Source organism: Camelus ferus, chromosome 19 (assembly GCF_009834535.1).
Source record: "Camelus ferus isolate YT-003-E chromosome 19, BCGSAC_Cfer_1.0, whole genome shotgun sequence".
Lineage (NCBI taxonomy): Eukaryota > Metazoa > Chordata > Mammalia > Artiodactyla > Camelidae > Camelus > Camelus ferus.
The window spans coordinates 7,360,878-7,381,986 of NC_045714.1; the positions used below are offsets into that span (position 1 = coordinate 7,360,878).

At 41.7% G+C, this 21,109-nt stretch overlaps 1 protein-coding gene across 1 annotated transcript; it reads left to right on the forward strand.

Annotated features, from left to right (window-relative positions):
- Positions 1-18,967: 18,967 nt before the first annotated feature.
- On the forward strand, positions 18,968-20,596 carry LOC102520528 (testis-specific Y-encoded protein 3). The gene is made up of 2 exons (XM_032462331.1): positions 18,968-19,264; positions 19,343-20,596. The coding sequence occupies exons 1-2, from the start codon at positions 18,968-18,970 to the stop codon at positions 20,288-20,290; spliced, it is 1,245 nt and encodes a 414-aa protein (XP_032318222.1). The 3' UTR covers positions 20,291-20,596.
- The last annotated feature ends 513 nt before the right edge of the window (positions 20,597-21,109 follow it).

Genomic DNA, 21,109 nt, shown 5'->3' on the forward strand with positions numbered 1-21,109 from the left:
AAACAGTTAAAAATCCTCAAGCAACACTTGTTGAGTAATTATCTTAATTACAATTCTTAGCTTTGAATTTCAAAATAGATAGTTAGTAAGAAAATAGTCTTAAAAGCTAGGCTTTTACAGGAAAGCACTGTTATTCTGGGTATTTCCCAAACTGGGCTTTTACATTCTCAGGAACCAAGGCTTGGTGGGCAGACCACAAAGTAAAACTTAGAGTGGGAAAGGTGAGGTTATGAATTCAGAGAAATTTCTGACCACATTGGATGGGGAAAGCCCTTAGGAGCCAGGAGGAGGAGCCCAGAAATGTGGCCAGGATTGAGGAGGGCAGAAATTCTGACAGGAGTATCCTGGTTTTAGATTTGGGGTCACCTATGACTTTGGGTCTAGAATGTAACTCTTTAGTTTGAAGTTTGGGAAGAATGTAAACCCTTCAGGGTAGTACTGTATTTGGCACAAGGGTGCCTCTGACCTGGTTCTAGGCACTAGTCAGCCTGAGCAGCCTCACAGGGTGCCCCATACCCAGGCACAACAGGGGAACAGTCAACTTCTCTACCAAGGAGAATGTGGAAATGTTTGTTCCATTTGCCTAGAAGACTGGATTCAGGAAAAGAAAGTTTAGGTAACTGGGACTTCACGTCATGTAGAGAGGAAGTGGTAATATCCATGGTCATTAATGCGAGATCCAACACAGAACCCAAATGAGGGGGTAGGTTCAACTCCATCTTGGTAGGCACCAGCCCAGAATACTCACTGAGCAGGGAGGCCACACTATATGACAGTCATTGTAGTAAGGATGGCGGGGTGGTGATGCCTGAAGACCATGAACAGAAGAAACCAATGTGGAAGGGGAGCTTGGGGGCTAGACAAACCTTCCCAGAACTATTAGGACATAATCTTTCTAGGGTACCCTGATGCATCTGAGAAAGGAGGCAAGAACCCTGAGACTGGAGAGAAACTCTGCAAGGTTGGAAAATTACTCCAAAAGAAAATTTAATAAAAAGATTAGTGATGTCTTCAATTGATAAATGCTATCAGTCCTAATGACACTTGAGAACAAAAAGATTGTATGTTAGAGAAAATGATTTATATACCATGATTCCCTCTTCCCCCTTTACTCACAGAGTCATAGTTTGAAATGTTAACTTTTTTAGAGAAATGATGAAGGTGATGAAACTAATTAGGAGGTATGAGAATGAGGTTAAAGGCATCCTTTGATAACATGTTCAGAGAAGCCTCTTCTAGAGCTGAGACCTGACCAGGAATGGGACATTGGGAGAAAAATGTGCCAGGAAAAAGAAATAGCCCAGGCAAAGGCCCTGAAATGTTATTAAGCTTGGTATGGTTTAGGTCACAAAAGGAGGCCAATGGGGCTGGAGTGTAGAAGGTTAGGGGTGGAGAGACTGATGATGAGGATGGAGAGGTAGCAGGGTCCAGACTATGTACATAGACCACAGTAAGGAGGTCTGGATTTCATGTTAAGTGTAATGAGCACCCATGAAGGAGTTTTAAGGATGAGCACACTGTGATTGAAATTGTGTCTTGAAGTGATCATTATGGCCTATTGGGTAGAAAATGGAAGCTAAGAGAATGGGAAGGAGGCTATTGTGATGAATAGTCAGAGATGGAGTGAAGTGGGTGTCTTCAGGGTATAATCTGGACATGAAACTCCCAGAACTTGCTGAAGGATTGGCTGTAGGAAAGAGGGAAAGCGAGAAATTAATGATAATTCTCCAGGTTTCAACTTGAGTAAGTCAGTAGTGGTGGAGTAGATAGAGCCACCCACTGAAATGGGAAGATTGGAACAGAAAAGTCTGGGATGGGTTGGGGTTGCTCTTCCACGGCTAATTCTTGAGTACTTACTCATCTCTCAGTCAACACTAAAAAACAAAGATCTCTGTCACACCATAACCTCTGCTTCCTGCATCAGGGATGATGACAACACATACCATACAGCTGCTATGAAACCATTTCTGAGGCCATGTGTTTCCATATAAAGTTTTCATTTAGTTGATAATTTATAATGGTACTTTTTACGTTTGCACTTGGATGCCTTGCTGTAATTAAAATAACTCCTGAATTTATCACTTGAGCCCTAAATGAAAGAACCATTGAAGGCTTCACATGATGGAGTAAGTCTCCATATTCTGTTCTCTTTGATAGGAGCAAGCATATAAAGTTTTCTGACACATGTTATGTTTGACATCAGTCAAAAAAAAAGTACAATAGAAATATTCCATGTTTAAAACAGAGCTGGGAAAAAAAAGACTAAAAAATTCCATATTGCATAAAAGAAAGAGTTAGGTTGCCACCAAAGTGAAAGGAAATCAATGGGACGACTTTGGAGACCCATTTCAATCTGCTGTTGACATTGTTTTCTGGGAGTAATTTTCTCAAAATGTTAACAGTATTGAGTTTGCCTATTGATTCTATTATTTTTGACCTTGCATTAGTGTGGGCTAATCTTACATGCCATAAAATTTCCTTTCACAGCTAAAATTATTGTATGACTCTGGAGGAAACCTCCAATCAGTCCAGGCACCCCTCTCAGGATTTTGATGAGCGTATAAGCAGCAGTAATGAGTTATGTTGACTTTCAATACACTTTCATGTTGTTTACATTTTATTAAATGGTTTAAGCAGGGTCATCATGTAAATGATCAACGTATTGACTAAAACACTCAAGCCTGGATGAACTGAAGGCCAGAGACAGCCAACCTGATTGGTCAGCTTGAATTTGAGTCAATAGCATAAATATATATTTGGCTACAGAATCGAAGCCAACTACATATTTATTATTCTGAAAACCCTGCTAAATAAATAGCTACAAAGTATACTACTAGAAGACACCCTTTCTATTTACAGTGAAATTCCCCCAACTAGGATCTCTCCAAAAACAAAAACAAAAACAAATAATTCAAACTGAATGAATTTGGCAGAATTAAGGAGAGTTGATGAAGAAACAGTGAATGGGAAACCAAAAGCCTTTGAATGGTTTTCCAGGGAAAAGAATAGATTTATTGTTGGCTCTAGGAAGGGGAAATTTGGCAGCTGTATTTTCAAAGCGTTTATGAAAAAGTCACAACGTGCCAATAGCATCCCATGTGCTCCCCACCCTGCCCCTCCCACATATCTTCATAGGAGGTCAAACCACCTTTGGAGGGCACTCCCCACCCCACCCCTTGCCTTTGATGCGGTAGTTAGTCTGCCTGCAAAGGCATTTCAGGATTTACTGCCACAATTCTAATGGGTTTGCCCGCACATACTTAGAAGAGTATTGCTAGAGGAGTTAATTTGCCTCTTAATGATTTAATTATATGCTATAGCTCCGCTCTAAGAGAATAACAATGTTCCTTACTTTCCTGCCTTGGCTGGGGATGCTGATTTTGGAGACTTTTGGAAAAGAGTGATATTTGCTTTTCTTTAGAAAGATAGTAAATGAGCCACTGGGAAGGAAAGGAGCACTTTCCCATGCCACAAAATAACCTTTCCCCACTCATCCATAATCGAGTGAGAGGAGCCTGTCGGGGTAACAGTGATGACCATTATAAGATATGCTATGATTTTTATTTACATTGTCTTGACTGAGCCTGTGATGTAATATTTGCCTTTATTTTCATATAAGTTCAGTGAGGTTACCTGGCTTGCCTGACACACAAATAGAAAGGGGATGAGCGAGGAGTCCAGCTGAAGTCTTTTGACTCTAAAATCCAGTTTTTCTTTTCCCCTACTTGAGCCCACCTTTCTGTGGCTTAAAAAGGCTTCACTTCGCAGTACAGATTGGGTTCTTTGGAAGCAGACCCTGAAACAGAATTGGAGGTTCAAGATGTTTCCTGGGATCAATGCCTATCAAAAGAAGGGGAGGAAGCAGGACTGGAAAGACCCAGAAGTTGAGCTGAAAGGCAGGCCCAATAGGAAGGGCTCAGGGTCTGGTATGGCTCATCACAGGGTCCTTCATTGACCAGAAATGGCCAGACCTTCGCCTTTGTGCCCCCAACTTACTCTGCCACTAAACCAGCTGCTCAGAGGGGGTGATCTGGGGCAGTTGGCATTTCATAACTTTGGCAGCCTCTGAATTCAAGGAGAGACAGTTGGGTAGAAAGGCTTTCCCTGAAGGAAGATCTGAGTGGGGCATCCGTGTCTACAACACACTGTTTGCAGGTATATCTATAGAAATACTAATCACTCGAGAGAGACACAGAATAGGAAGTAGAAAAATTGTAGGATTCTGGACCAGGATGTTTCGGTTTGTATCCCAAATTCCCCTCTTCCTGGCTAGGGCATGGTGGTAGGTTAGCTGAACCTTGAGATCAAGCGAATCTGTGAAACAGGCGTAATGGCAGTATTTTGTTGAATTATGATGAGGACTAGGGATAATTCCTGTAAAGCATCTTTGGTCAATGGAAGATACTGTTAGGGACCTCTGAAGAAAAGGCCCATGTTCTGGGCTACCCATCAGTTTACCAAATGCTGACCTGAACATGCCTTCTTCTGGTTATTAGCATCCTTTTTCTGCTCAAGGCTCCCTGAAGCATCATGAGAACCCCTGTCCCATAGCTGGATTGCCCCATAACTAGATCCATCATAGTGAAATCCCCTCCCAGAGAGTCTAGGAATGAAATAGGGGTCTCCCATGACCTTGGAGTCCTGTAAATAGTTGTATCATTAATAACAGTCCCTCCCTGGAACTCAATGCCAATGCCAGTTCCCAGAACAAGGGTTTTTCTCCTTTGCTCTGGACTGCAAGGGAAATCAAGCACCAGGACAGCTGGGTAGAGCTTGAGGCCAGAGGTGCCTGTGCACCTACCTTGCATGCTCAGGATTCAAATGAGGGCAGAAGGGTACTCCTGAATGTTTACTGAATGCCTACTATGTGCTGGCCACTAAATCATGCCTTTTGCATGAACTTCTCAATCAATCTTCACAACAACGTGAGGAAGGTATTATCTCTGGCCATATTTTAGTGAGAAAACTAAAGAAACATACAAAAGATGAGGGAACTTCTCTAGTCCCTACAGCTAGCAAGTGTTGGAGCTCAGAGTCGAACCAGGACAGCCTGACACCAGGCTCAAAGTGAGAGGCAGATGGGAAATGTAAGGAGAGTTAGCACGTTCCCTTCTGTGGAAGCTATGAGGTCTTACAGTCCCTATGTTGGTCTCACTGCTGTGAGCCATGGGGCCCTTTCTTTAGTGAAAGTTTCATTTTTCTGCTCTTTCAGTTTGTCCTGGTTTTAATATCCTTTTCCTACAGATGAGAGTCTTCCAAGATTCTGTTGTAGGCACATGCATGTTTGACATCCTTATGAGAAACAAGATGCAGAACCTTAGATGGAAAGTTTCACTGGCAGTCTTCCCTGTTCATTGGAATTTTCCCTCTGATGACTGTCAGTTTTTATATGTTCTCTGTCTTCATGCCTGATATCAAGTGGAATTATTATCAGCTTTACTTATATGATGTTTATCAGTTAAATTGTACTTAGCTTCACATAAGGTAATCACTGAATGTAGAATTCTCATGTCAGACTCTTCCTATGTTAAAAATCCTAGCTCTATTATCTATGCGAAGTGATTTTGCTCAATTTTTTTAAGCTTCGTTTCTCAAACTTCCACCTGTAAAATGGGCATAGTATTACTCATGGAGTTGCTTATTGAGGTAATGAATTTAAATGCCTAGAACGCAGAAAATGCTCAACAAATTCTTACTACTGTTATACAGTTTTCTCTGAAGGGTAGGAAAACAGAATTGAGATTGTATTTTAATTACATAGCAGGATGGTTTTTTGTTGTTATTTATTTGACTTTTTTTTCCCTTCAGGTCGTGAGGAAAGGGCATAACAAAGAACAGTGATCACTGATACACTATCTGTTTCAACTCCCAAAAGGTTATTTTCAAAAGGAAATGATCTGAGGTTTTTAAGAGGTGGGGGTAGGGGTCGGTCGAAGAACTCTTAAATCTTCAAAGAGGTCCAGGTGGACTCAATTTCTCAGTAGAAATAAAGGGACTTCCTTCCTCAGTGGAAAAGAGACACCAAGTGATAAACCAAGCACCCTCTTTGAAAATTCCCCCGTATATTTGTCCCTAGAGGATGTGCCTTGAGGAGATTTATTGTTCGAAGCTTTTAGCCTCAAGCTTAATTTTAAAAGTATGTATTTCCCTAGAAACAGAGTAGCTCCATTTAGAAGTCACAGGTGCCTCCAAGCTCTGCTGGGAAGATTACCTCAAGTTTCATTTAATACCAGTCTCAGACCTGGAGGCGAATTATTTATTTCATCACTCTGAGAAAGGATTATCTTTCTTCCACTTCCTGTTTTAGTCCCTGTGGTCTTGTGGATGGGGACACATGCCCTGAGAGATGAAAAATGAGCAGGAGGAAAGCCTGAGCCCGACTAGTATGTAAAAATATTTAAGTCAGGGACATCACCTTCCTGGCAACTTGATCTATCCTGCTCTTACAGTGAGTGTTAGTTGGAGTTCCCCCAGGAACCAATTCTGAAATGAGGTTTGGAGTTTAGTAGTTCCTGTGGAGGTGAAGCCAAGAAACACTGGTAGGGGAGTGGAAAAGTGAGCCAAGGATGGGAAGTGTGTTACCCAGGGAGTTACCACTTTGGACACCTGGAGCTTACCCCTGCTAAGGAACCAGCAGAGACAGAGTAGAACACACACACCTCCGAGTTATCTATGCCAGGGGTGAGGGAGCTGGGGTGTTTATACACCAGTTTCCGTCAGTCATTGGTTGAAGGCTGCCCCAGGGGGCATTGATTCTCGGGTACTTCAGGACTACCTCATTTCAGACAGGGTGAACTGGGAGATTAGAGAAAGCCCTCAGGCACAAAGGACGTCGGGCTAGTGTGCCTTGAAGCATCAAGGGCTGAGCAGGTAGGGGTTGGCTCCAACGATAATGGCTATGTGTGCTGCCAGTGGTTTGAGTTTTTTGCTTTGCAATTTTTTGAAGTCTGTTTAGGCCCTGTGCTTGGTGTTAAGGTGACGCAGATGATTAAGATCAAGTTCTGCCCTTAGAATGCCCACAATTTAGTGAGGGAATTGAGGGAGACAGGCAAGTAACAAATAATTTTGAGCCAGTGAGTTTAGTATTATATTATGATATACTTAACAGTATGGGTATCATTTGTGCCAGGCTGTGCTCTAAGCACTTACCTAGATTAATTCATTTGATCCCCACACGAACCCTACAAGGTGGGGGCTTTTATTATCTATTTTAGAGATGAGGAAACAAATTTCAAAGTTGTCATCCAGACTGGGGCAGAGCCAGAAGTTGAATGCAGGCTGTCTGGTTTCAGAACCCCATCTTTATCTGCCATACTGTATACATCAGGGTTTCTCAACTTTGTCAGCGTTGACATTCTGAACTGGATAATTCTTTGACCAGGAGCCTGAGCACTGTAGGATGTTTAGCATCATCTCTGGCCTCTACCTGCTAGAAGCCAGTACCACTTCCTGTTCCACTGTCCCCACCTTCTGAGGGGTGAGAATCAAAGGAGTCTCTAGACATTGCCAAATGCCCACCAAGGTGCAAATGTCCCCAGTGGAGAACCATTGCTACCTGCTATTAAGCAATCAGTATTTTTTAGGAAGTGTTCATAGAATGCAGATAAAAATTCCCTCTTTCTCTATTGCTTAATCTTCCTTCCTACAAAATTAGAAAAGAAGCAGTATTTTGGAGCTAATCGCGGCTGTAAATCAATAGCCAAATATCTTTCAGTGCAAAGAAAATGGAAGAATCAAGTTATTGAAAAGTAAGGATTTTTTTGTGCATCTGAGTTGTAAACCAGGCATTCTTGCCCATGGAACTCTGTTTCATGCCCTTTGAACAGGCTGTTTCCATGGTAATTTAGTTTAAATGTTGTCTTGCAACTTGATTCACTGAGAAATTAGTGAAAAGACCATTAGATGAGAATGGACAGTGAGTTAATATGGAGCTGTTTGTTGTTTTCTATTTTTCTCCTTGGGCTGTTTCACTTGTGATTTTTTAGAGTTCTGCTGTGAGCCCCTCCTCACCCGAGTAAATAAATCCCTCTTCTTTCTGTTACAAGCCTGGAAATTCCAAGCTTTATTTTTCAAATCCTTCAAACTGCATTTTATCTGTGTGTCTTCTTAGAGCTGGTCAGGTTTGAAAACTGATCCTTTAGATTTTGGGGTGTTTTATGTGAGGACAATCGTCATCACTTTGGCATTAACATGTCCTTATTTGTCTCCCTTCTTTCTTCTGGCAAAAGCACTCTTTAATTCAATCTCTTCCAAATTTGGCTTTACAGATAATCTATGTGATTGGTGAAACTTCATTTTAGTGTTGGAAGCCCAAAGAACTCACTTTTTCAGTTGGTCGTGAAAGTATAATCCCGTGATGCTGAAGCATTCTTTATAACAAAGCATTTCCATATGGCTTTGGATAACTTATTGAACTCTGTTAATCTGCTTACAGTTCTTTAAGGCTGATGCTTTTGATGGTCCCTCCCTCTGCTCATGAAATAAAAACCCCTGTGACTTAAATTCTGTTTGTGTGCTATTTGTGAGAGGTGAAATGCCACCACAGTCCAGAGTGTAGATTCTGGGGTCAGAGAGAACCGGATCTGATTCCGGGCTCCACCAGCACTAGCTCTGTGAGATTGAGCAAGTATCCCCCCAAGGTGCCGGCATCCTAATTGCCGAAATCTGTGAATGTGTTACTTTACTTGGCAAAAGAGACTTTTCAGATATAATTAAGTTAAAGGTTTTGAGGTGGAGTATTATCCTGGATTATCTGGGTGGGCCCAGTATCATCACAAGAAGGCGATCAGAGTCAGAGAGATTGGAAGATGCTATGCTGTTGGCTCTGAAGATGGAGGAAGAGGCCACAAGCCAAGGATGCAAACAGACTCTTTAAGGAAAGACTCTATAAGCTGGAAAAGAAGGAAACAGGTTCTCCCCGATAGCCTCCCAAAGGAATGCAACCCTGCCAACACCTTGATTCTAGCCCATTCTGGACTTTTGACCCCCAGAGCTGTATGATAAATGAGTTTGTGTTGTTTTAAGGCACTCCATGTGTATTAATTTGTTCCAGTAATAGTAGGAAACTACTGTAGCAAGCAGCCTAATCTCTAAACCATTGTTTGGTCATGAACAAAATTGAATAAGAACAATATTTATCTCATTGGGCTATTGTGGGGTATAAGTGAGAGATGTGCTTGGCACTGGGCCTGGAGTAGAGTTCATGCTTAAAGATGCTGAATTAGTCATGGGCTTTTGATTCTACCACATAGTAGCATCTCCATTATCCTGCCTTCTGTTACGCTTCCAAAATACCCATCCGTGATGATTAATTTTATGTGTCAACTTGGCTAGGTTGGTCAAATACTAGTCTAGATATTGGTGTGAATTCCTAGCATCTATATTTGTGGGTGTGATTAAAATTTACAATTAGATGACTTTAAATAAAGCAGATTACCTTCCTTAATGTGGGTGGGTCATTCAGTCAATCAAAGACCTTAAGAGGAAAGTCTGGGGTTTCTAAGGGAAGAAGCCATTCTGTCTCAAGACTGAAACATAGAAACCCTGCCTCGATTCTCCACCTGCTGGCATACCCTGTAGATTTAGTCTGCAGACTGCACATCAACCCTTACCTGAACTTCCTGCCAGCCTGCCCTATAAATTTTGGAATTGCCAACCCCCATAATTGTGTGAGCAAATTTCTTAAAATAAATCTCTTTCTTTCTCTCTCTTTATATCCCATTTGTTCTGTTTCTCTGAAGAACCCTGACTAATACACCATCCAAACTAAATGCAGCCCACCAAAAGATTTAAGAGCTTGAAAGGGGAAGAGGTAGTACTGACAAGTACATGATATTAAACTTTCTCTCTAGGTTGCTAAGAACTTTGCATTTCCTCATTGACATTTAAAGGGACTGCACCTCAGTTGTTTCCTCCCCTTCACCTTTACACCAAAAGTGTGTAATTAGGATTATGGTAATATAGAATCACTTAAGACAAAATATCACAGCAAAAGAACTGGGATGGTTCTGTGACATCCTCTGTAATGAGGTTTGAACTTGAACTTAAAGTAGAGTTGATATTCAGCAAGGATGATTGGCATTGCCATACCAGCTTGTATGTAGGTCCTTTCCTAAGCCTCTCTGAATGCCCCTACCCTGTCCTGGCCACCTAACCCCTATCCTAGGACTCCCTAGTAGTCAAGGAGCTAAAGAGTTAACGCCTGCATAGGGAATGCCTGTTCTCATAGGTTGGTGCTGGTTCTATATAGATTGCTGATTATTTTGGTATTGCTTCTGCCTGAAAGTAATAGTTAATGAACAAAATTCAATGAAGAATTGTGCAGTTGTTCAACTTGCGTCTATAAAAGTGCAATTTCAACATATGTTGTCAGTTTGAAGAAAAAAGTAGGTGAAAATCTTCATATTTCATTCCCTTTCCTGGGGAAATTTGTAAATATTCATTTTCAGGTCATTCTTTTTAGGATTAATGTACTATGTCTCTTGTTTTACTTTTTTTTTTAATGGACAGGAGACAAGTGCGACTATTTTCAATTGGACAAATATTTAGATTTTTCTCCTGTGAAGATGTCTTACTGTCTTACTTGATGATTCACATTTAATTCTTCTGTATAAATTATTTTTTATTGGCCTTGGAAGAAAAGACTATCCCATTCATACTGTTGGGCTTTCTTCCCCCAATTTCATAAAGTCATTTGCCAAACACAAGGATTTGATCAATAAACAACTTGCAATCCCTGGGAAGCCTTCAAAAGGATTTGGATTGTCAAACACTAACTCTGGATTTGTTCTGGTAGTTGTTAAAAATTACATAAACATAAGTTCTTTTTTTTTTCTTTTTAAACTTCAATCAACCGAAGAGTCAGTAGTAGCAGAAGAGAAAATTTGGCTCTGTTATTGGTTAGTTGCTATAGATCCTCTTCCAAAGAAAGTTAATCAACAAGGGTGTTGACAGTACCAGCAATGTCTTGCATCTCTCTTGGAAATTGTTGCTTACAATTGTGGAGTTGTTTAACATCCCTCCTTTCTGCCAGGAAACAGTAGAGGTAATCTTGTTTGCTCCACAGCAAGTTTTATCAGAGCCTGTGGACCATGCCTGTCCCTAAACTAAGTGCCACAGTGCTGGTGGGCAGGACTGTTAGGCCAGGAAAGGGAAGGTAGTCACTAAAACATATTTCAAACTCTTAGTTTGGGAACTCTTCCTAATAGTCAAGATCACATCTGTCCATTCATTAACCTATATTCCCAGCACTTAGCACAGTACTGGCCCAGAGTACTCTGTAAAGATAGAAGATTTCAATATACGCCAAGTTTACGTTCTAGAAAAAATATGCAGAAAGTTATGTGGTCTCTCCTCTATGACAAAGTTACACTACAGGGAAATGCAATTTATAGTAAAGAAAAATATTACCAATGGGAATTCTTTAGTCCTTGATAGATGTTGAGGGTATGTAAGAAGAAACATGAGAATTATTTTCAGGGAAATTTAATAAAAGATGAAAAAAACATGATCATGAACCTAAAACATCAAATCCGTAAATATTACCTTATACATGTTAACTGATGATTAGATAAATTACGTAAATAATAATAAAAATTAAAGATGTTATATAAACACTCCTCCTTTAAAAGGTGGATGATCATAGGAGCCCTTAAACTCTAACATCAAAGGCAGAAACCATGTAAGGAGTCTCCCAGAACTAGGAGGTTACGTAGGTGGAGAGAAGAGAGTGGAAGGGAAACCCACAGCCAGCTCTCTCAAGTCCATATTGGCATTTGGGAGACCAGATGCAGATGGACAGAGAGCAGTTGCAGTCCACTGAAGGCCTGAGTTTTTGTTGCATCATCATTATTCTTCAGTTAGTAAGAAAGGGATAAAGCATGGACTGTATTCCATTATGAATCTTGACTTTGGGTATTTTGAGACACAATGCCTTCACTCTCTTCTAACCGAAGACATCACTTACCAAAAATGTGAAATATGGTGTAAAGTGAAATATATCCTAAAAAACAAAAAGATAAGCAAGCAATACTTCATGTGATTTTCTAGTAGCTACTGCATTCATTAGCAAGGAAATAATCATTTCCCAATTCATCCTCACAACCCCACCTTCCTGAAGATTCCCCTTAATTTTATTTGAGATACAGTTTTTGAAAGGTGGTGTATTCTCTTATTCCTCTCCTTATTCTCGACAACATTCCCCTTCTGTCATTCTTTAGGTTTTTAGTGTCACATTCATGTTTCAAGCATGGTAATTACTTAATTACCTATTTAATCCTCCTGTCCTTCCATGCTCTGGGAGTAAAGCCTCCTTAAATTTTGTGCTCTGGATGCCTCACTTCCTTCAACCTAGTCCAGGCCCTGGTTTATGTTGTACCATCCACAGGAAGGAAGAGAGAGAGCTACTTAATAGAATAAGTAAAGACATGACATGACTTTTTATTATAATAAAATGGAAAGATAAGTATTTTAACCTGATGGGTCCCTATTTCCAGAGATAAAATATTAACATTTTCTATTAAAAAATTAAAAACAATTTAAATTTGTTCTCTGTGTGGGCAAGGGCTGCCTAAACTTAAGAAAAAAATGATTCATATCATAAAGGAAACATCAACAATTTAAATAAAATTTCTATACTTTAAAAAGTAACATGAGGCATACTATTAAAAGGCATATCTTAAACATGGATATGTTTGTGCAATATATATGGCAAACCAATTCATAAAACTAAGACCTACAGGCAAAAATGAGCAAAAACCCAAATACTCCATTCATACAAGAGGAAATACACAGGGCCAAAAACATTTGAAAGTGTTCAGCCCTAGTAAGAAAGAAATTCATGTTTAAACAAGATATCTTTCTACCTATTATAAACAAATATAAATTTAAAAAAAATACCCAGTGCTGGGGAAAGTGTGGCGAATCTGCCCTAGGAGGGCCAGATATGGACAATTTCTATTTCTTACCATGTCCCCAAGATGGAAGTACTACTTGCTTTTATCTTTCTCCTAATTCAGCCTCTGTGGAGATGAGTTTACCACTTTTAATTTATAGAACCTTCATGTTAAATCTGTCTCTTGGACATCTTTGCCGTTTCTTGCCGCGGTGCCTTGGTTGAAGCCACCAAGTTCTACCCTGACAGTTGTAACTTTGACTCTCAGGAAGAGAAGTTTCCTGGTTCTTTATGCAAACTGGTCTACTTTCTCCCTGGAATTACACCTACAATAGGAGGAGGCTACCCTAGAAGGTGACCACTTTGTTCCCATTTCCCTGAGACTTTCCCAGCTTTAACACTGAAAGTTCCTGAGAAAAAAATATCCCTCAGTCCTGGGCAATCTGAGACAACTGGTCACCCTGCTGCTGTGTGAAATTAAACAAATAAACAAACAAAGAAACAAACAAACAAAATCCCATTGCACTGTTTCCCTGGTGTATTTTTCCTAGGGCGGCTGTAACAAAGTGCAGTCATTCCTCTGTATCCACGGTTCTATAACAGCCAGTTCAATCAACTATGGGTCAAAATTCAGAAGTAGATCTGGATATAGAAGGCCAGCTGTACTCTGCACTTAGTCTTGTGCTCTTTGGTTCTTGTACAATAAACTCTTCAGAGTAAATCATAGAAGATGGTAAGTGCAGGATTGAAACATTTGTACTTCCTCCAGTAGGCATCAATGAGTCATTCCTGGCTTCTGAACAAAGGAGTGACATGTTGTACGTGTCATTTCAATAGCATTCATGTGAAAATAGTGTACATGATGAATTGACTCATGATGGAAGCTGGTTATTAGGACCATGAGAAATCCTCTGGGCCTGGTGCCCAGCTACATCCCTGACTCTTGCAAAGATCAGCCTTTTGTTCAAGAGACATCACACACCTTGCCACACCAGAAAAGGCATGTAAGACCAAGGCAGTGTGCTGACATCCTCTCTAGAGATCAGAGTTAGGTCCTCATCAAGCTGCTGCAAAGGGACCTTGTTCTGCCTACACTTTTCTGAAAGACTCCCTTATCAAGCAATACGTAAGAATTCCATTTCTTACCTATTTCCTCATACTCAACCCATATGCTTTAAGTCTTCATGCCTGTTTGAGTGTCAGTATTCCCTTCTCTCCCACAACCCATTCCCATGTATACACCCAACCACACTTCAGCCTAGGCCATGTCTGATTACAAGTTTGGACATACTTTCTGCTTGCTTTCTTGGTCTTTGAGAATAATTTACATTCTCCTCCTTAATGAGACTCCTTCAGCTTTGATCTTGGTATCTTTCTTTGATCTCAAGATTAAACCTCCCAAAAATGACCCTATGGTGGTGGTGGTGGGTTGGGGTTAGCACCTACTTGCCATGGTCTTTGCCACTTACCTCTGTGTTACCTTAGCCACTCTGCCCTGCCAACATGACTCTGAGTTTCAGACTCTGTGAAGGAGCTTCGTTCCTTGGCTCCTTGAGAAAAGTTAGTGAGAAAGCTTTTAGAATAATGACAGTGGGGTGGTTAAAATACCCAATACCTAAGCTAATTCCACATCCTATTTCTTAGAGAATCTGCCCTTTTTATGGCTTAGAAGATTTATCCGTAGAGGCCTTGCTCTCTGACTCCAGCTGGTTAAACAAGGAGTGGGCATCCAAATGAAATACTCAGATCAGATGGTTTTCTATCCCTAAATTTAGAGTGATACAGACGCTGGATTAGTCAATTGGTATGGATCCCAAACTGGAGATTCTCACAAAGTCAGGGTCTTAAGCCGATATTTTGGAATATTCTTGATGAACTACCTCTAAGTTGAACATAGGAGTCCATCTTCAGAAAATGAAGAATGAGATATCTATCCATTTATTTAACAAATATTGATTGAGAACAAATACTGACTGAGAAATATATCCTCTGAGGTTCTAGGCTTTGAGGATGTGAGAATGAAATGGCCTCCCTCCTGGAGTTTGCTTATGGAAGTGAGAGAGAGACAATGAGCAAATAACAATGATTGAAATTATGTTACAGAGTTAAGAGCTATGAAGAAAGGATAACTGAGGACACAGAGAATAATGGGGGCAGTTGCTATTCTAGATACAATAGCCATGAAAGGCCTTTCTGGAAAGGTTGGAGCAGGGACTTGAATGCATTGATGGAGTAAGCCACATGGACATTTGGAGAAAGAACACTACAGGCAGAGGAACACATTCAAGAGCCATGAGGTGTAAGTGTACTTGGAGTGGCAAGAAGTCTTTTGTGGTTAGAGGAGAGGGAGAGAGGGAGGAAGTGGCAAGATAAGGTCAGAGACCAGATTAGGTGGGTCCTGTGATCATGATAGGAACTTGAGATTTTATTCCAAGCATAATGGAAAGCCATGGAATAACATGACCATGTTTGTATTTTAAAGGAATCACGCTTACTGTCCTGTGGAGGACAGATGATGGTGAGGGGAGAAATGAAAGGGAAAGAAGGAGAGAAGGAGGGAAGAAAGAGATTGACAGCTTGCATGTCCTGTAAGTCCTAGAAGTCTTCCCTCTCTTTTCTTTAGTCTGAGAAATTTTTCTGCATACTTAAGACATACACTTCTTTACTTGGTCAAACTGAGTTGGATTTCTATTTATTGCAATCCAGTTTCCCTCCTGATTAGGAAAGAGATCCTATGAGCCTGAATTATGGTGAAAGGAATACATAAGGGGAGGGAAGGATGGCTATCAAATGTACTATGGGAATACATTTATAGGACTTAACCATTTATTATTTTTAACTGTAGGTGGTGAAGTGATAATTTAGTTTATGGAAAGATAGTTCTACAGCAGTTATCAACTGAGAATGATTCTGACCTCTGGGGAACATTTGGCAATATCTGGAGACATTTTTGATTGTGAAGGGGTTATATTACTGGCATCGAGTGGGGAGAGGTCAGGGATGCTGATAAACATCCTTTAGTCCACAGGATAGCCCCCCACAACAAAGAATTCTCCAGCCCCAGATATCAACAATGCTGATGGTGAGTGCTATGGAGATACTGCGGAAGCAAACAGTGTGCTCAGTCACAAGCCTGATTATTTATCAGGAGGACTTTCTGAACCTTTAAAATATCTCCTCTAAGTTGAAGAAAGAAGGAAGGATAATGAAAATGATACTTATCGATTTAGCTGTATGGCTCTCTGAGGTGAGTCAGCTTACGTGCCCCCTCCTCCCTGGCCCATGTACCTATTTTGATGCAGAGATCTACCTCGTTAGAGGATCCGTTTCTCAAATGGAGGGGGAGGACTTGCCCAAATGTAGATACTACATTTTGAGAATGGACATTTTGCAAGTGCGTTATTGTCTAGTTCTTATCTCTTGTTCTTGTTATAGTTTTGCAGATAAGCATCAAAAATTGCCAAATTACCATTAATGGTTTTTTACAGAAGATGCAGGCAAATACAACACAGTCAGATTGATGCCTAATATTTATCATTGATCTTCACAAATAAGTGGAAGAAAAACTCCTTCCAAGACTAACTAACTTAACAGTTTTCCCTGCCACATTGAAGCCTTAACGTCCTTGCAAACTCAGTTCAGTAAATAAATGTCTGCTTAATGGAATTGCAAATCAATCCATTCTGATTCTTGGTGAAGAGGGAGGAGAGAGAGAGACTGCTGATTTTGGGCTAGGATTCACCATATAACTGCTGCAGAGGGGAAGGGGGTGAGGGTGGTCAGGATGCCACCATTCCAGGCCCAGTTTTTGCTCTGCAACCTCTGTTTTTACCTCCACTTCAGAGAAGATGATTGTTGTTGCTCTACCTTCATATGTCCTCTTGAAAGGGGAGGGGCTGTTACACCTGGGCATATTTCCAGATGACAAATTTAACAAGTCCTTTTAACGTGTTGTTGTCATCATTCTCTTCCTACTTATCTCTGAATTATAGTCATGTATCTAAAAAATATTTACCTTCCAGACACTCTTCTGGGACTTGGGATACAACAGAGAACAAAATAGGCAAAACTTCCTGATCTCCTGGAGTCTGCAGTCTTATCAGTGAGACAGGCAACAAACCAGATGCTTGCGTGAAATAACTGAGGGAGAGATATGCTAAGAAGAAAGTGAAAGAGGGAAGAAAGTAGGAAGTGTGTGTGGGAAGAGGGTTATAATTTCAGACAGGTTGGCTGCGGGGGAACTGTACTGAGAAGTGACCTTTAAGGGAAGACTGGAGCAAGTGAGGAAGAAGTTCTGAGGTTGCCTGAAAGAAACAAACTCCAGAGGAGGGAACAGTACCTGTCACTGCTCTGAGAAGGAACCACGATTTGTGTTTTACAAACTGTGTACTTGGAGTAAGTGAAGGGGAGATGGGTAATGGGGAGCCCAGTCATTCAAGTTTCTTGGGTCATGTGGGGATGTTGACTTTTATGAACAAGTGACACATATGCCAGCAGAAGATTCTGATTATAGGTGGGCCTTAACGTGAATTGCGTTCTAACAGGATTATTCTGGCTGCTGTGAGAATAACATACTGTAGGGAACAGGCAAGTTTGTAGTTCATTGTCATAATTCAGGAGAGAGAGACTGGGGGCTTGGACTAGGGAGGTAGCAATGGATGTGGTTGTTTCCTGACAATATTTCTTTGTCTGCTTACTCTTGTTTCTCCATTTCTAGCAACAGTTACTAATTCATGGTGATCACTGACATTTCCTACACTTTCAGGAGTTTCTTGAGCTCTGTCTGTTCCCCCAGTTTCATTGTTATCAAACAGCTTGGCTGTGATAGACTGCTGATCTTCATCTTCATATTGATTAATTTTATTTTCACATGCATCACCCGTATCTCCAACATCTTCAGCAGTTTTCACATGATGAGTCATTTGCGAACGACAGATTTTCATTATAGGAGTCATCTTCCGGGTAGCACGTGTTGGACTAGACTCAGGTGAAATGTTTGCTCAGTTCTGCCTAGTGCTCTCTCTCATGAAATGGAACTTGATGGGTTTTTTTTTTCTTTCTAATTTTTGAATCCGACCACTGTCAAAATAATTACAAAACTGTTTTCTCTTATTTATTTGCTGATTGGCTGGGAATTGTGTTACTGTTTTACATGGGAAATATAATTCCAGCAGTCACTCCTTCTAAATGAAATGATGATGTGCTACATTTTGATTATATGACGTGTGCATTACGGACTGAGGGCCTCAGTCCTGTGAGTCTCGCTACTAGAGTGGGTAGGAAAGAGGAACCTCACTCCAGCTAGCCCTGAATTGGCTAGCAGTCTCTTATTTATGGCCTGGGTTGCAAATTCAAATAGCTCCCTGGGCCAGACAGCTGATATATGTGGGTGCATGAGGCAGGTGTAAGAAAATAGAGAGTGGAGGGGACAATGCCAAGTTGGAGTCTGCAGTGATGAACAGCGTAATTTGCTTGTCCCATTGGAATGTGGTCCCAGCATTGATAGACTTCCTTAAAAGAAGCAGGAAATTTGGGCTATTATGGACGTCTGACTTTTAGTTTCTTTTCACTTTCTGAGGAACAAAATAAGTCTTTGCGCTAGATCAAATCCAAGTTCTCTAGTTTACAAGAACACCTATGCCCCTCCTGTATTTATTATGCTGACTTTACTTGCTCCCAGTGATGATGACCATGTAGGGTTCAGCAGAGAAGATGCTTGTTATAAGTAACAGTAAAGAATCTGACTTGGGGAGGTTTACTAACCTATCTCCCCCCTCCTTTTTTTTTGTATTTTTTTTTTTTTATTGAAGTATAGTCACTTTACTATGTTGTGCCAATTTCTGGTGTGCAGCACAATGCTTCAGTCATACATATACATACACATATTCGTGTGTAACCTACCCATTTTTGAACAGCTGTTGCCTTCTGTGTGGACCGAATATTGAACCCAGGCTGAACGGACCCTTAAGCTCTTCCTTCTGTCCTTTGCTGTCCACCAGACGGTAGACGGTGTTAGTAGAATTTGAGCTCAGGCCTTGGACACCAAATCCTGTGCTCTTTCCATCGCACTGCCCAATGTCGCCACGTATGGGAAACTTTATAAGCAGAAAAGATAGTCTCACTCTCCCTGATTGGTTGCGGTGGGGGCGAGTGGGCGTGGCTCCCGGCTCCTGCTCGCCAAATCCTCACGCACGGGTGCGTCACAAGCCCCAGCGCATGCGTAACCAGCCTCCTCAGTTGCGGAGGCCAGCGGAAGAATTCACAGGGAGTGCCGGTTGGCTCCAGTCGGTGGGCTTGCTCTGCGGGCCACGAGCTGCACTTCCACCACCTGCTCCTTGCTCCTTTTCAGCTGCCCCGGGCCAGGGCCATACAGCAAGTGAGGGGGGACCTGCGGCAGGCAGGGCTCCCCAGGAATTGTGTGTGGCCTTAGTTGGGGGAGGGGGTCCTTAGGGGGCAAGGGCCCTAGGGCCTTCCGGTGCCGTGGGGGTGGGGCTGGATACGATACAGGCACTAGCTGGTGGGACGGCGGAGGAGGCCACTATCTTCAGGGTGGAGTCTGTGCCCGGAAGCGCGGCCCTGGAGGAGGGAGAGGTGGCTGCGGGGATCGGGGAGGAGGCGGCATTGGTGTTGGAGGACATCATGGAGGTGGTGGAGGTGGTGGCCGAGGAGGAGCAGGACGAGCAGGAGGAAGAGGTGCAGGCAGAGGAGCGGGATGAGAAGCTCCAGGAACAGGTGCTAGCAGAGCCAGGGCAGGGACGCACGACCACTCGGTCCCTGCTGGAGGCACTGGAGGCCCTTCAGTTGGAGCTGGAGCCTGTGAATAAGCAAGCCAGCAGGGCCTACTCTCGACTGAAGCTCAGGATATGTCAGAGACGGAAGCCGCATCTCCAACACAGAAGTACCATCATCCAGGGCATCCTTGGCTTCTGGGTCAAAGCTTTTATGAACCACCCCCAGATGTCAGCCATGATGAGTGACCAAGATGAAGACATGCTTAGCTACATGACCAATTTGAAGGTGGAGGAACTCAGACATCCCACTGATTGCTGCAAGATCATGTTGTTCTTCCGGAACAACCCCTACTTCCAGAATGAAGTGATTGTTAAGGAGTATCTCATTAACATCGCTGGATATAGGGCATCTCATTCCACTCCAATTCAGTGGTACCAGGGTTATGAACGTGAGGCTTACAGCCGCAGGCACCACAACAGCAGCCTAAACTTCTTCAACTGGTTCTCTGACCACAACTTTGCAGGATCTAGTAAGATTGCTGAGATCATCTGTAAGGACCTGTGGCTCAATCCCCTGCAATACTACCTGAAGGGGAAGAAGAGGGAACTGAGAGGAGGAGAGGAAAGCCCAGATTTTGAGACGAATATGACGGAGCATCACCCTTGACCTAAGATAGTGGAAAACCGAAGAAGCTGCTTCAGATGAAGATGAATGGTCAACGTGGTTCTCATGCACAGGAAAAAAATGAAGAGAGGTCTGGTGGTGAAACGCACAGAGGGGGAGACGCCAGTAAACCTGGAATAATATTGGAAGATAAATAAACAACAGCATCGTGTTTAAAAAAAAAAGCTACGAGTCTAGACTTGGACCCTAGATTGACCAATCCTGACTTATTGTTAGGCGGTTTATTTAGCCTCTCTGAATTCTAGTCCTCCATCTATATAATGGGTTTATATTACTGTTACTACTACTACTAATGTGCTAATAAAAATAATGAGTTAATATTGAGATAATTATAAGGGTTGTTTGGATGATTGAATGACTCTGTATGTACAAAGTGCGTAAGTGTACAAAGGGTATAAAATTAGTGTCCACAAGTCCATATGTTGACATCAGTATCATTCATCTCATGTGAGAAACACTGCACTGTCTGTCTGCACTGAGCGCATCACGGACATCATTTGCCTCTACTATTAAGACTCTGTGACAGGGAACATTTGCCCTTGATTTTCCTCACTAGTAGGACCTGCAGGTGAAGCTGACTCAAGGATTTGAAGACTTAGTCTTTTCTTTTAAGATCCAGTACAAATAATCCAGCTGACTTAGGCTGGAAGCATCACCTGGCTTATAAGGAATCCTCCTTTTTGGATTATCTTTTCCTGACCACATGGAAATTACCACCATAAAATTTAGAAGGCAGGACACAGGATCTGGATTAAATCCAATCTGATCTAAATCTCACCTCTACAGCTAGCCTGTTCTGCA